Genomic DNA, 17352 nt, shown 5'->3' on the forward strand with positions numbered 1-17352 from the left:
AAAAATAAAAATCTCCAACCCAGTCTACATCCTTTGACTAGCTTCATTCATTTCCCTACCCAACTTCATAATCAGTTAATCATATCAACAGAGCACCTAAATCCACCCTAGTATCCTTTGTCTTCTTGAATTCCCTTCCCATTCTCTCCCCCACCTTTACCTCTCCAAATCGCAATCTCAATGATTACCACCTTGGAATTCTTCACTCATAATTCTGGGTGCTAAACCTTTCTGGATAAAATCCTAAAACTGATGCTCAGCAATCTCCAATTCCCTAGGACATTCTTCCACAGTAGCAGAACCAAATCTTCTGCATACTCAAGTCCCCTCAACTCTTATTTACCACATAACCTTGTTCCTCCTTACTGAATATACCGAAGCCATGAATGAGTTCCACTCCAAATTCATTCAAATAATTGCTGACAAACCCCCATGGATTCTACTTAGGGATTATTACCTACAATTGACTCCCTTTTCTACCGTCGGCCTTCATTATCCCACCTAGGAAATTAGGATAGTCTAAACATTTTCCCTGCCTCCATTCTCTTCTAATTCCAATTAATCTCACTCAACCCTCCAAAATAAAAATTCACCTCTAAACTTTATTACTCTTTTTACTTTATTCCTCAGCCAGATATTAAATCCATAACGTAATCCAAACCAACCATTCATCTTTTTTTAATGTTTATTTATTTTGAGAGAGAGCATGCACACAAGCACAAGCAGGGGAGAGGGGCAGAGGGAAAGAAAAAGAATCCCAAGCAGGCTCCAAGCTGTCAGTACAGAGACCGAAGCAGGATTCAATCTCAAACTGTGAGATCATGACCTGAGCTAAAATCAAGAGTTGGACACTTAACTGAGCCACCCAGATGTCCCCCCCATTTATCTTCTAAAACTGTTACCTGTCCCAGGCAAATCAAATTCCTTAACACTTTCTCAAAACATACCGCACACACCTTCCTTTCATTCCTTCTCCCTTAGAGCTACCATCTGGGCACTTTCTCCCTGCTTGCCTGTCAATATCATATCTATCAAAATCATCCTAGAGGGCAATTTGCAGTATGCATAAAGTGTTTAAAACATGCAATAAACATGGCAATTCCACTTTATTAAACATGATTTCTTGAGTCTTCCCATAGATTCTGAAATTTTTACTATATGCCTGAAATTACTATGGAGTTTTAAAGTATTATCTAGGGAATTCTATAATCCAAGGGCATTCTACACAATTGTATTCATTTATATATTTACTTCTTAAAGAAAAGTTATAGTCCCTGGAGTACACAAGAGATAGTTTAGCATTACCAAAGCAAAAAATATAAAGCAGGCAATGACAAAAAAATAAAGTTTTCAATCAAATCATATAAAGAAGCCTTATAAGGCACAGTGGTAAAGTTATTTAATGTTGGCATTATTCCATAGATGATAAAGAACCACTTAAGAGTTTAAAACCAAAGGAAGATATGCTCAGATTTTCATTTTATATTATAGTTTTTATAGAGTAGTTTGACGAATAGATGGGGGGGGGGGGGGGCAAGAATGAAAGCAGAGAAAACAAGTAACCTATTGCAATAGTCCTGTAAAGAGATAAGGAGGCATAAGTCTACGGCAGTGAAATTACAAATAAAGAAATAAATAGGAAGTAAAATGGATGGAACTGGTGTTTGACTAAATTTGAAGGGAAAGTCATAAGCTTGTGGCTTAGGCAACAGGCCATTAACTAAAAATTTTTTAAATTAAAAATCAGAATAAGCAGTCTGAAGGAAAAAAGGGAAAGATTCATCTTCTTGAAATACAATTTATCATACACCAGCCTAAATACCTACATATACAAAGACATACCACTACCCATAACAAACCTACAAACAGTTTAGACTAACACTGAAGGTCCTCCATTAACAGACTAAAGCTTAATTCCACACTTATCTCTCTCCACTTCCCTAAATGAAACATATGTTCCAGTCAAACTAACCTGTACTCATAACATTCTCAACTTAATGCCTTTGCTTATACCACTTTCCTGTCAGAAATGCCCCTCCCTTCCTTTAAAAAAATTTTTTTTAGGGGCGCCCGGGTGGCTCAGTCAGCTGAACATCTGACTTCGGCTCAGGTCATGATCTCACGGTTGGTGAGTTCAAGCCCCGCGTTGAGCTCTGTGCTGACAGCTCAGAGCCTGGAGCCTGCTTTGAATTCTGTGTCTCCCCCTCTCTCTGCCCCATCCCCACTCATGCTGTCTTAAAAATAAATAAAACATTAAAATTTTTTAATTTTTTTTTAACATTTATTTTTGAGAGACATAGTGAGACAGAGCACAAGTGGGAGAGGGGCAGAGAGAGAGAGCAGGGACACAGAATCTGAAGCAGGCTCCAGGCTCTGAGCTGTGAGCACAGAGCCCGACAAAGGGCGGGGCTTGAACTAGAGGACTGCAAGATCAAGACCAGAGCCCAAGGTGGAGGCCCAACCAACTGAGCCACCCAGGCGCCCCTCCCTTCCTTTAATCTTATTTCCCTACTGTATTCTTCCCTGACCCATTCTTGCACAAAACACCAATTCTCACTCAGTTTAACTTGATACTCTTAGCTCACATAAAATCAAAACAGGTACTGATTTCATAAAATGTTGCAATGAATGTGTCTCCATTTTGTAATTTGACTTAAGAAACAAAACAAAAAATAGTAAATGACTCCTCTATCAGGCAAAATCAAGGCAGGAGGGATTCAAAATGAAACTGAAGGGGCAACCGGGTGGCTCAGTCAGCTGAGCATCCAACTCTTGATTTCGGCTCAGGTCATTATCCCAAGGTCACTGATCAAGCCCTGCGGGCTCCACACCAAATGGGGAGCCTGCTTAAGATTCTCTCTCCCTCTAGCCAACTAATCTTTAACAAAGCAGGAAAGAATATTCAATGGAATAAAGACAGTCTCTTCAGCAAGTGGTGCTGGGAAAACTGGACAGCGACATGCAGAAGAATGAACCTGGACCACTTTCTTACACCATACACAAAAATAAACTCAAAATGGATGAAAGTTCTCCATGTAAGACAGGAAGCCATCAAAATCCTTGAGGAGAAAGCAGGCAAAAACCTCTTTGACCTTGGCTGCAGCAACTTCTTACTCAACACGTCTCCGGAGGCAAGGGAAAGAAAAGCAAAAATGAACTACTGGGACCTCATCAAAATAAAAAGCTCCTGCACAGCAAAGGAAACAATCGGCAAAACTAAAAGGCAAGTGACAGAATGGGAGAAGATATTTGCAAGTGACATATCAGATAAAGGGTTAGTATCCAAAATCTATAAAGAACTTATCAAGCTCAACACCCAAAAAAACAAATAATCCAGTGAAGAAATGGGCAAAAGACATGAACAGATGCTTCTCCAAAGAAGACATCCAGATGGCCAACCATCACATGAAAAAATGCTCCACATCACTCATCATCAGGGAAATACAAATCCAAACCACAATGAGATACCACCCTCACAGCTGTCAGAATGGCTAACATTAACAACTCAGGCAACGACAGATGTTAGTGAGGACGTGGAGAAAGAGGATCTCTTTTGCACTGCTGGTGGGAATGCAAGCTGGCACAGCCACTCTGGGAAAACAGTATGGAGGCTGCTCAAAACATTAAAAATAGAACTACCTTATGACCCAGCAACTGCACTGCTAGGCATTTATCCAAGGGATACAGGGATGCTGTTTTGAAGGGGCACATGCACCCTCATGTTTATAGCAGCACTATCGACAATAGCCAAAGTATGGAAAGAGCCCAAATGCCCATTGATGGATGAATGGATAAAGAAGAGGTGGGGTGTGTGGGTGTCTACACACAAATGGAGTATTACTTGGCAATCAAAAAGAATGAAATCTTGCCATATGCAACTACATGGATGGAACTAGAGGATGTTATGCTAAGCAAATTAGTCAGAGAAAGACAAATATATGACTTCACTCATATGAGGACTTTAAGATACAAAACACATGAACATAAGGGAAGGGAAGCAAAAATAATATAAAAACAGGGAAGGGACAAAACATAAAAGATTCTTAAATATAGAGAACAAACACAAGGTTCCTGGAGGGGTTGTGGGGGCGGGGGGGGGGGAATGGACTAAATCGGTAAGGGGCATTAAGGAATCTATTCCTGAAATCATTGTTGCACTGTATGCTAACTTGATGTAAATTTAAAAAATTAATAAATTATTTAAAAAATAATAAAAGATTCTCTCTCCCTCTCCCCTACGCACACACTCTCTAATAATAAAAGGAAATGTCATTGCATGCCAAACTTTAAAATTCAACAAAATAATGTTTATTTTTGAGAGAGAGGGAGAGAGAGAGAGACAGAGTATGAGCAGGAGACAGGTAGAGAGAGAGAAAGGGAGACACAGAATCACTAGCAGGCTCCAGGCTCCAAGCTGTCAGCACAGAGCCCGATGCAGGGCTCAAAGTCGCTTAACCAACTAGCTACCCAGGTGCCCCTTGTTCAATAGTTTTTCTGCCCTCCTCACTCTGTACAGCCATGTTTCACTTCTAGATACCCTCAATGTCCCTAATTCTAGCAGCAACTCTTCTTTTCTAGTTCGCTGCTTAACCTATACACACCAATCAAAATTTCAGAACCATTAAAATCAGATCTAAAATAAATTTATTCTGAGGGAGAATCCAGAGGAACCCAGTAGAAAAGTTTTACTGTTGACATTTATGACATTTTGAATATTCAAATGACTTAAAATTTTATTTAAGTAATCTCTACATTCAAAGTGGGGCTTGAACTCGACTCCAAGATCAAGAGTCACATGCTCTTCCAACTAAGCCAGCCAGGCACCCCAAAGAGATTCTCTTGTTTTAGTTCTCTACTACATTGTAAAGAGTTGAAATTGCCAGAAAATCTGTAGCACAGTAAAGCACCACCATAATGATCACCTCAATGTAATTCACAAATATTATAAAAAATGGCAAAATTTAAGGACTAGGATACCTGCCATCATAGAGTTTACTATTTAGTCATGTAAAACAGAAAACTCTTACAAAAGCATATGACAATATGAGCAATATTTAAGTAGAATAGTAGAGTAACATGGCTATAGAATTGTATAATTAACACTAATTACAAATGACTGGAAGAGACAGTAAATGATATAACAACTCAAAGGAAAAGATCTTTTTTCAGGTAAGGAATGGAGAAAACAGAAAAAAAAAAAAAAAAAAGGATTCTGAAAAGTTTTCACAAGACCTGGAGTGACACTGAACCTTTTGATCAAAGAGAGGTGAGTCTGGCAAATCAAGTTCCCAGTATTTGTTGTATACTACTCAGTACTGTTAAATATTTCATGTTTACAAAACGTTTAAGTTTACAATTGTAACAAAGGCCCTCAATGCAGAGTTAAGACGAGGCTTATATAAGCTACATATCAACCTGCTTAAATAGAAAACAGAATACGTAAGTGAAAGAAATACACAGAAAGTTCTTACCTTGAATATACCAACCCAATCTTTTGGATGTGGATGGATATATGGAGTTAAGGTGTAATGACATTCCAGGTGTGCATTAGGAAGATAACTCTTGGCCACATTTTGAAAGATGACATGGGCAAAGTTGGAAGTCTGCAAGGGGACTTCTTGAAAGGATGTCATTGTGAATCTGTAACAAGTAAATCATGTAAGTTGAATGAAACCAAAAAAAAAAAAAAAACAAAAAAAACCTTACACCTTCAGAAAATGCATAACACTGAATGCAAATTACATGAGAATTTGCATGCCATAATTATTGACAAGATATATAGTTAGAACTCGTCTTTAAAAATGTGGTTAAATTTTTTTAAATGTGCTTAAATATAAAAACACAACCAGGAAATAACAAGTTATAAAATGACTCAGGAAGTTACATAAGGATTAAAAAAACGTTAAAACCAAAATCAAAAACTCTCAACTCTCTTGGAAAGCCTAGCCCACTGTTTCGTTTGCAAGCAAAAGCAAATGAACCAGAAGTGTTTCTATGCTGAACCCTGGAACTTAGTAATTTTCTTCCTCAATCCCACCCATCCTCCTCTAGGTCTTAGGCTCCTATTAATTGATGTTAACCTCTCTGTGTCTGCATTCCTGACCCATGTTCGTGATCCCTTAGACCAACATTCTCAACCTGAGCTACATTTTAAAATCATTAGGGGCTCTCCAAAAAGGGGGGTTGGGTGGCATCTGGCCGGCTCAGTCGGTACGTAGAGCATGTGACTCCTGATCTCAAGGTTGTGAGTTAGAGACCCACAATGGTTACAGAAGTTACTTAAAAATAAAATCTTTAGGGGTGTCTGGTGGCTCAGTCAGCTAAGCAGCCGACTTCAGCTCAGGTCATGATCTCACAGTTCATGAGCTGGGAGCCCAACATCAGGCTCCCTGCTGTCAGCACAGTCTGCTTTGGATACCCTGTCCCCCTCTCTCTCTGCCCCCACCCATACACGCTCTCTCAAAGAACAATATATAAAAAATAATAAAAATTATAAAAATTTTTATATTATAAAAAATTATAAAAAATAATTATAAAATTATAATAAATATAAAATATAATAAATTATAAAATTTATAATTATAAATATAATAAAATATAAATTATATAAATAAAAATTATAAAAATATAATAAACATAAAAATATAAAAAATAATAAAATATTAAAATAATAAAAAACTTTAAAAAAATGAAAAGATGACAATGACTTTCTGAAAGCAGGATCTGGGGAAGTATGGGTGTGTGCATGCATTTTTTTTTTCTTTAAAAAATAAAGATTACTTTTAAGATTTTTAAATAACCTCTACAACAAGGGGCTCGAACTCACAAACCCAGAGATCAAGAGTCTCATGCTGTACCAACTAAGCCACCAAGGCACCCCTCCCCAAGTAATCTTAAGTATTCATTACCACCTCTCACTCATTTCCACAAATGCCCAGACCTAGCCTGTCTTCATTCAGGACTTCTGGTACATGCTTGTTCAGATATCTCAAATCACATAAAATCTCAGCTGGTCTACTTGACACAACTCAGCTTATCTGTTCCTTTCAGCCTATACTGATTTTATACCCTTTCATTCTGGGTTTAATAATCCTACCTTGGCTTCCAGTGTTCATATGCTCTTTCCATAGATTTACTGATTTAAAAATAAGTTATTTTTTATGGGCACCCAGGTGGCTCAGTCATCAAGTATCTGGCTTCAGTTCAGATCATGATCTCACAGTTCAGGAGTTCAAGTTCCACATTGGGTGAGCTCGAACTCCACTTTGAGTAAAACACTATCCCCACTTTCTCTCAGTCCCACCCCTTCCTCCCTCTCTCTCAGCTCCTCATAGGATTCTCTCTCTCTGCCCCTTGCTCAACTGCGCCCTCAATCTCAAAAACTAAGTTGTTGTGTTTGTTTTTTAACGTATAGTGCCAATGAAATACATAGCTGTTGAAAATCTATTACAGATTCAGTGAATGTTCACTGCTTAGTGAACACCAAGCACAAGAGATGGTGAAAATGAACTATAAAAATCTGCAAGACACAAATATTTTCCATATTTTGTACTCGACTTTTTGAGAAAAAGGATACAACTGAGAATTTACTCGTAAAAGCCATCTATACGTGTGTCACAGACTCAGTACAATTATTATTGATTCTACAGTACACATAAACTAGACAATATCCCTATGGTACTTGCTTCTTAGTCATCACAACAGAAATCTCCGTGATGGGGAAAAAAGAGGCAAGATTTTTGCCAACCAAATTAATCTCATTTACTTCACAATCAATAAAGTCTCCATAGGGCAAACACAGCAGTTAGTCTATACTCATATTTTAACTATTAAAAAAGTCTTGGGGCACCTGGGTGGCTCAGTCGGTAAGCATCTGACTTGAGCTCAAGTCATGGTTTGTGAGTTCGAGCCCCATGTTGGGCTCTGTGCTGACAGCTCGGAGCCTGGAGCCTGCTTTGGATTCTATGTCTCCCGCTCTCTCTGTCCCTCCCATGCTCATGCTCTGTCTCTCAAAAATAAAGGTTAAAAAACTCTTTATTGCTAAGAAGATCTCAGACAACATGCTTTTACAATATGTTTCTTTTGCTGACCTATTTGAAATACTAGCAAATTTTTGAAGTTTCAAAATAATAAACACTTCAGAAAATATGCACTTTTCTTCTTGTGTCTGCTCAACTTCTATTCAAGTACTGCTTTACTGAATATACTGGACATCTAATAAAGAGAATGTCAATGGTGAACCTAGAGGCCACTGCTAGAATACCAATCTGGTTGACTGTTAGCTAGCTGTGAGCTCTGCCAGGATTCCAAGGTAAGGAGAGCGCATTCAGTAGCAATCCTTCTAGGTAAGATCTCTGCACTAACAAAAAGGCTTTATGACCAGCAGCCCTATTTCACAGAAGGACTTAACTAGTATTCCCCAGCTGGTATGCCAAAGCCTTCAGTAAAATGAAAAAAAGGTAGCACTTACTTACAAACATTGGGAACTCTGCATAAAATAAATGAAGTGTTATTTACTTTGCTGCTTTGAATTGTCTGACCTAATTTGGGCTCAGGGGGATGTCATGGTGCTAATAAAGTCACTAATGATAATCTCTTTTCAAGTCAATGGCTTCATAAAGAAGGAAAAAATAACCCATCAATTCCAGTTTTGAAATATTGTTCAGTACTGGTTATATCAGTATAAGAGAAGCTATAGCTAAATCAATGAAACCAACCTCTAGCAGACTCACCTACCAAAACTGAGACAAGTGAATCAGTAATATTTTTCTACAAAGAAAATGAATATTTCAGTTTCTCTGAGGAGGGTATTTATTAAGGAGAAAATAAGGCTAGATTAGAATGAGTTGCCATGTTTTTAATTAAAAGCAGTTTAAGAATGAAACTTTTTCTTAAAACTTAACATGTTTCCTAAAGTAAACTGAATTAACAAAGCTGTGATTATGTTATAAAACAAGGCAGTGACGTTTAAACTTTTGTTTAACCTCAACTACAAAAGTGTCTTAAAAATCCATAATCAATCTTACACTTTTACTTCACTGAAAAGATGAAAAATAGCAAGGTACAGATCTATATATTTATGTATGTTTGTTTATATGCTTATAAATTGATCAAAAAGGACTCAAAAAGTACACACAACAGTCTTTACTCAAGAGGAATCTGTGTGAAGACAACTTTTAATTGATATTTTACTGGTATAGATAAATGCATTGTTTTCACTGTTTTAAATAAACATATTAACATAAAATTGCATTTTTAAACCTTCCCCCCAAAATTCAAGTTTTTAACAGAAAACCCTAAATCAGACTTTAAATATATTCATGATTATAAATCTTAAGATAATTTGTGATCCTAATAACCTTAATCTCTCTCCAACACCCCTTCCTCCCTTTTTAAAAATTTCAATGCAATTATAACTACAGAAATGTTTTACAAGTCATTCCACTCTCATTACTAGTTTTTCAAACTTTAAAAATTAAATTCCAATATAGTTCCTAGTCATAAAAACTTAACTAGGGTAAATGTAATCTGAATGTAATTACCACATGAATTAATCCATTTCAAATAGTAAAATAAAAATTTCCCATAGAAGTCCTGTTTCACTCCTTACTCAGATAAAGAAATGAAAAGATGGGCAAGCTTTAAAAAATGCTGAAATTCACTGAGAATGTCAATGTATCAAGATGATTCACAGGCAGATTTATACAATATCCATGCACACCCGCTCTCACACACACACACACACACACACACACACGCAGAGACACAAAGCCCAGTGGAGAGGTTAATGTGCAAAGTCACTGCATCACCTTGTGGTAATGCTTGGGAAGTGTAGCTTCACTAACATCCTGAGGAAAAGAACAAACTGCACCTCAGCTGGAGAGGAAATATAGCCCCCCCCCTACACACAAAGGGAAATGGAAGCAGCGGGACTAGACCAAATTTTACTTCCCATTCTCTAAAGTACATCTCCAGAAACGTGGGTATGCTAAGATGCAAACGAAGGCTAAGCAAAAATTTTCGACTCAAGAATTAAAGAACCAAACACATTCAGCTGGGAAACCAAGTCTGAAATGCATACACTTGCTGCCTGCAGTGACCTCTTCCATGTTTCCTACTATATTCCCAAATATCTCTAGAGTCGCTTTGTATGAATTATGCTGTAAACTTTATGCTATTAAGTCTTTGGTCTAAAATCCAATTGTGTTATTCTGGGGATTCATCAATATCTAAGGAAAAGACAACGTGCAGTGGGCACTCAGTTAAGTAGTTAAAATAAATGGGGGGGCGGGTAGGGAAGAGGTGGAAGCACTTCAATGTTGTATTTATTCCTGCTGGAACTTTTTCAAGCCCAAAACAAATCTGTCTTTTGTGGTAGTATTTTTCCAGTGGCTTCTGCTACTTATTTTATTTTGCTGGATTAGTCCAAAATGTAAGCCTCAGCCAAGCGAACTAGAAAATATACTCTGAATTTTGTTCTGTGTGATATGATTGTGGTAATTGTGGGTTTTTTTTCCCCAAAGTCCTTATCAAGTTAAAGACACTAAACTAATTATAAGTGAAATATCCTGATGTCCAGGATTTATTTGCTTTTAAAACTCCAGGGGGAAAAATGTTTTGGAGGAGATAAAACAAGATTAGCAAAATGGTCGTTCCTTCCACCGTTTGTTCTCCTTTTGCGTATGTTTGTAAGTAAAGATCAGTAATAAAAACTCCATGTATGACCTGCAATAGAACACCTTGTATATAATGAATGACAAACTCAGCAAAAAAAAAAAAAGTCTTTAAAATCTTCAGTTAAAAATATATGGACTTTTAAAATTATCTCCAAACTTCAGTCCCATAGGACACACAAATATCTGAAGGAAAAACTGTTTAACATTCTAATAGTTTCCAATTATTCATACTTTAGTTCAAAGATTATCAGCTGGTTTATAGAGCAGAAAAATGTTATCTGAAATCTTTTTGGAAGGCAGAAGCAAAGCCAACAATCTGTTAACTTGCACTCTTACAACCAGCATCCCTATCTCTAGAATTCTTTACAGCTGAGTACCACTACACTCTGCCCAGGTGTCACTCATACCACTTTTATTTACTCCGTAGATTGTTTTTAAAGGTGGTTTCTAAAAAACTCTATCTTGGGGCACCTGAGTGGCTCAGTCAGTTAAGCGTCCAACTCTTGATGTTGCTCAGGTCCTGATCTCACGATTGGTGAGTTCCAGTCCAGCGACTAGCTCTGCACTGTCAGCACCGCTCTGCGTGGTGTTCTCTAGCTCCTGCGCCCCTCCCCTTGCTCACGCTCTCTCAAAATAAACTTACTTAAAGATTTTATTTTTATTTTTGAGGGGGGCGGGTGGGAGAAGCTGGTTCTGCAGTGAGAGCAGAAAGGCCAATGCGGGGCTGGAACCCACGAACTGTGAGATCATGACCTGAGCTGAACTCTGATGGCTAACCGACTGAGCCACCCAGGCGCCCCTCAAAATAAACTTTAAAAAAAAAAAGAGAAAGAGAGAGAGAAAATAAAAAGCTATGATCTTGGCCCATATAAAAAGAATTTTTATCTTTCTGTAAGGATTTGAGCCAAAATAAACTTTAAAAGCCCGAAGAGCATACAGCCAAAATTTTACTTAGTAATATCCAAAATCCAAAAAACTAAAATCCAATAAACCTCACATATGTATTCCCCCAAAGTACATGAGCATCGTTAGAATGTTTCATATTTAACATTAAAATGGCTACAGCATTAACTGTAAACAGGTATACAACTCAATGTGACTACAAGAAAAAACAACAGGATGTTGTTTGAAGTTGCAAAAAATAAATTGAAAAGACCTAATAAGTCATTTCTAACGTAATCAATACTTCGAGAAACCAAGTTTAAGAACAAAACAAAGGCCTGACCTCAGGCCCTTCTCTCTACCTGCATGGGACTTTGAGGGGCAATCGTCCCACTTTTGGATTAACATGTTATTGAATTCATCTCTTTAAATGATTTGGAACGGAGCACGAAAATCGTAATTAGTGCCACAGTTCGCGCTGTTCGTAGAACTTTTACAATGAGTATAACGCAGACTTGAGTAAGATTTCCCGTCTAAATCCTTGTCGTAAATCTTTGTCCTCAGAACGTTTGAAGCCTTAAAACCTATTATAAAGTCAAATGCCACCGTGTTTTCAAATAAACCTATTATTAAAAAGGGAACTAAATGTATCAACAGTCACAGACAGACACAGACACACACAGACCCACACCCAATTCAAACAAAGATTGCCCCAGGCGAGGAGACCGGTCGGGACCAGACCACAACTTGCGAGCCTGCAGGGTGTTGGGTGGAGGAAAGGGAGAGTTGTGAAATCAAGAAAAGTTGCCTAAGCAAAAGAAGACGTGTGGCCCTCTTAAGACTTTTTTTTTTTTTTTGAGATCCCTCGGAACGTTAAGCGTAGGAGCCACCCATAAACAGACGAAAGAAACGTTTACCAGACCTGTAGCCCAGGTGAAGGCTGCGATCCGGCCCCAACAGCTAACTCCGCCCCCCGCCCGCAAACGGAGGCGGCGCAGTGAGTCTCCGCCTCTTTCTCCAACGGCGACACAAACCAAAACACCTGGGTTTCACCCCACCCGAGCAAACCCGAGCCTCGGACTCGACCTGTTTTCCCAAGCTCGCCTACGCCGGCAGCACACATACTGCCCTCAGAGCACGCCCTAGAATGGGCCTCGGGCAAGACAGGTTCTTCTTCGGGAGTCCCCCGTGTCACTCGCCCCCGCCACAGTGCCCACGTCCCCCAGGGCTCCCCCCAAATCGCGAAGGCCTATCCCGGGGCCTCCCCGCCGTGTGGGGCGGCCACCCGTCGTTTTTCCCAGCCCCACTGCTAACCGAAGTTGCCCACACCCCCGTTACAACCGTAGTCCAGAAGGAAAAGTTTGTCCTGGGGAAGGAAAGCATCGTCATTTGGCTGCGTCGTCACCACGGCGATCATTCCCGAGACTGGCCAGGCCCCTAGACTCTTAAGAGCTGAGGAGCGTACCGCGAGCCCCCAAAGAGCTCCAGCTGGGGCCCCGCACAAGTCGCTGGAGCCGGTCGGGGAAGGTACTTACCCTGCGAGGAGCCCCAAGACAGAGGGAGCGTTAGAGAGGCTTCCGAGCCGGTGCCGCCATCAGCCGCCGAACCTCTTCCGCCACCACTACCTCTCTCCCCCGACCGGCTACACCTCCCCTCAGTGCCAAAAAGCCGGCAGTACGTCACTTCCGGCTGTGGGCCCGCCCCTTCCGCCACCGCAGCGCTTGGTGGGCCGGGCCATTCAGCTGAAACGAGGTCTCTGCAAACGTGACCTTTAACCAGCTCTGCGGGCGGATCCAAACTCCAGACCGGCCTTTTACCCCGGCTCGGCTACTCCTCCTCTTTCTTCGGCCTCACAGGAATCGCTCGCAGACCTAGTCAAACAGGGTCCGTTTGGATTTGCGTTTTTCATTTAATTATTACTTTGACCGGAAAGTTAGGTAACTTACCAGTTAGGTTGAAAGGGTAGTACAAAGTTACATGGACTATTACCATGGCATTGCCCGGCTCTTAAAAATCCTGTCTAAATGAATCCGTTTATTTTATAGATGACAAAGTAGGGAAACGAGAGAAGTGAAGGAGCGGACCACAGGTCTCGGACTGCAACCCCTAACTCGAAGGCTCTAGTCCAACTCCTGGTCCAGTCCTGTGCTTGCTTGACTGAGATTTTGTTCATTGGAAGACCTCGGTTCTAGACGCGATACACTTCCAATGCTCTAGGATTCTATTTCCTCTTGCCCCAGCAGTGGTCTCTTTCTGCCTGCACTTCTATGAGTGGTTACCTGCTTTTATTATCTGTGTTATTTTGTGTGTGTGTGTGTGTGTGTGTGTGTGTAAATTTTGTCCTGTGTTTTCTGTTCAATTATATTTTCTAAAATCACTTTTGACTGTGATGTCTCTTACCTTCCTATAGCAGGCATTCAGTTTGAATCCAAACTCCACGGAAGCAAGTGTTTCTGTTCTATTTCATCATATTCCTCTGTTGCTATAAAACCCTTTTAAAATCGTCAATATCTCCAGTAAAGAAAGGATAATTACCTCACATTAAATGCTCTAAATACAGAACATACAGAATCTTGTCATAGTCTTTCATTTTTTTCTTCCACATGCTTAAAGATTACAATACCTTCAGGGGCACCTGGGTGGCTCAGTCGGTTGAGTGTCTGACTTGGGCTCAGGTCATGATCTCAAGGCCCGGCCTCCTGCTCTGTGCCAACAGCTCAGAGCCTGAAGCCTGCTTTGGATTCTGTGTCTCCCTCTCTCTCTACCCTTCCTCCACTCGCACTCTGTCTCTCAAAAATAAACATTAAAAATTAAAAAAAGATTACAATACCTTCAATAATACAGGTTCTCAATGTTTGCTCAATTGCTTCCTATAAAAACCTTTGAACTTGGTTCTGTTGTATATCATACTTGATGGTAGAATTTCAGAAGAACTTTATAGGTCATTTAGTACCAACCTCCTTATTTTACAGATGATGATATTGGTGGGATAATATCACTGATCACTAATGTTACCAGTAGCAGTCTTCTAGTAGTGGAAATAACTGCATCCCTTAAGAAATGAAAGTATAGTAGGGGCACCTGGGTGGCTCAGTCTGTTGAGCTTCCTACTTAGGCTCAGGCCATGATCTCAAGGTTGGTGGGTTCGAGACCACGTCGGCCTCTGTGCTGACAGCTGGGAGCCTGGAGCCTGCTTCTGATTCCCTGCCTCCGTCTCTCTCTGCCCCTCGCCCACTCAAGCTCTGTCTCTCTTCCTCACTAAAAAATAAATAAACACTAAAGAAAATTTTTTGGGGGCGCCTGGGTGGCTCAGTCAGTTAAGCATCTGACTTCGGCTCAGGTCATGATCTCTCGGTTGGTGAGTTCAAGCTCCACGTCAGGCTCTGTGCTGACAGCTGGATCCCAGAGCCTGCTTCAGATTCTGTGTCTCCCCCTCTCTCTGCCCCTCTCATGCTCTCATGCTCTGCCTCTCAATGATAAATAAACATTAAAAAAATTTTTTTAATAAAAAAATCTTTTTAAAGAAATGTAAAGATAGTAATAAATTTTATAAGCACAATTTTTCAGAGGTGTCACTCTTTTTTAACCACATTACTTGTTTATATGTAATTTCTAATTGTCACCAATTTTCAGTTAATGAAATCAGAAAAACAATGTGCTTAAGAAAAGCCATAATTGGAAAGCATTTTTATGCAAGTCTTTTTACTTTATTTTGTTATTTTTGATAATTTCTTGAATTTTTAGACCTTATTTTCCCCATGAAGGTATTTGCTTAGAAACTGTAACTTGCTTTAATCCAGTTAATAATGGCCCCTTGAATTTTTAGACCATGTTTCTCCCAGTAAGCTAAATGTATATCCTTTCGGTATTTAATTGAATTGTTAAAAATTAGCCTATTGTAGATACAGCAGTGTACTTGGGCCGTAAGGGATATGGATCCACACATGAAGCCTTTGGGCCAGGTGGGTTTCAGAATTCAGAAATTTTTTAGACTTCTGAAAAATGTACTTGCTTTATGTTCCATGACATTGCACAAGGTCTGCAACAGCACATCATAATCAAGTTAACATTTTTTGAGGAAAAATTATGACTACCACACTACAAAGTAGGATAAAGCACACAGTCTTCAATTCAGATCAGGTTTTTCAGATCAAGCTTTGCCACTCTGCTATGATGCATTCAGGTGAGTTCAGGTCAAGACAGGTTTTGCCACAAAACGTGAAGAGAATATTTTACCTTCAAAACAGTGAATAAGGGATTGTAGACCTGTTCCAAGAATTATTGGAAAGTAAACCCCTTAGGATCTCATAATATTTCTGGAGCAGTTATAATTTCAAGTAGTTTCTAGATGGTTCTCCTAATCTATCACCTACCATCTGTCCCGTGTTTAGATTGAGCAAATATCTAAAAGACACCGTTCCTCTGTTAGAAGGATTCATGATAACAAAGGGAAGAAAATAAATGAATCTATGAAAATGTGGGTGACTCTAAAATATGACAATAAAACAGGTATAAAAGATACTCAGAGATGAGAGAACTCAGTGCAGTCTTGCGTGAGCAGTATACTTTTCGTGGAGGAGGTAGACCGCTGGTAAAGCATTTTGATGAAGGCATGGAAGGAAGAAGACCAAGTCAGAATATAAGAGCTTGGGCACAGGAGTCAGGCAGGGAGAAGATCGTTAACAAAAAACAATCGCCATCTGTTTAGTACACAGTGCTGACCAGCCACTCTGCTGGATATTTCGGTTGCCTCCACTCGTCACAGCAATCCTATACGGTATCACCCCAATATGCAGGGAAATGTAGCTTCGGAAAAGTTAAATAGCTTGCCCATGATCATGAAAAGGGCAAACCAGACTTGCACTCAAATCTGTAACTCTCAAAGTTCATCCATTTTCCCCTGTACCATGCTGTTTCTTTTCTTTCTTTCTTTCTTTCTTTCTTTCTTTCTTTCTTTCTTTCTTTCTTTTTTTTTTTTTTGTTATGCTGTTTCTTGATAAATGCTTTTTGGTCATACAGAATGTGAGCTGGGTTATGCCAGGTGCTCTGGGAAGACAGAATAAAGCATGGTAAGAAATGGACCTTGAGAAGTAAAGGAGAAAGAAGGCACGATACAAAATACTTCATTTTGAATTAGCAAGACTCTGTTAAACTGAACTAGGCCTTGAAAGGTGAACAGGATCTGAGAAGGCAGACAAAGGGCTTATTGGAAAGAATAATTAAAAGGGCACAAATTTGACAAATAGGTGGGACAACATGGTTTGAAAATTGGAAAAACTAAGTTCCAATAGACATGTTATAGAAATATTACGAGTTTTGAAAGCCAGGCAAAATAAATCGTTTTCATCTTTCGGAACGGTGATTTTCCTCAGAGTTTATATTAAAGATTCCCTTTGCTAGAAATGATTCTTTCCTTAAAAATCAATACAACTGTTTGGGGTGCCTGCGTGGCTCAGTCGGTTGAGCATCCGACTTCAGCTCATGTCATGATCTCACAGCTCGTGAGTTCAAGCCCCGCGTCGAGCTCTGTGCTGACAGCTCAGAGCCTGAAGCCTGCTTCAGATTCTGTGTCTCCCTCTCTCTGCCCCTAACCCACTCGCATTCTCTGTCTCTCTCAAAACGAAATAAACATTAAAAAAAAATTTTTTTTTAATCAATACATCTGTAAACCTTTGTTTTAAAAACAGGGCTTTTTAAGATAGGATTTGAATAATGGTGGGTTCTGGATAGAGAAACAGAGGATTCCAACACTGTCAATAGGGTTATCTTCTCTTACTCTGTTAGGAGATGGTCT

The 17352-nt window shown here is 39.5% G+C and overlaps 1 protein-coding gene across 2 annotated transcripts in view; it reads right to left on the reverse strand.

The window, feature by feature from the left end:
• TAX1BP1 (Tax1 binding protein 1) overlaps positions 1–13253 on the reverse strand; it is an 87421-nt gene extending 74168 nt beyond the window's left edge. For both annotated transcript variants that reach the window (XM_027075171.2, XM_027075170.2), the window contains exons 1-2: positions 13094–13253; positions 5472–5640 (exon numbers count right to left, since the gene is read on the reverse strand). In XM_027075171.2, the coding sequence (XP_026930972.1) occupies positions 5472–5633 (162 nt within the window). In that variant the 5' untranslated portion in view covers positions 5634–5640; positions 13094–13253. The remainder of the gene's footprint in view (positions 1–5471; positions 5641–13093) is intronic.
• Between the last annotated feature and the right edge of the window lie 4099 nt (positions 13254–17352).

This window comes from Acinonyx jubatus, chromosome A2 (genome assembly GCF_027475565.1).
Source record: "Acinonyx jubatus isolate Ajub_Pintada_27869175 chromosome A2, VMU_Ajub_asm_v1.0, whole genome shotgun sequence".
In the NCBI taxonomy this organism is placed as follows: Eukaryota; Metazoa; Chordata; class Mammalia; order Carnivora; family Felidae; genus Acinonyx; species Acinonyx jubatus.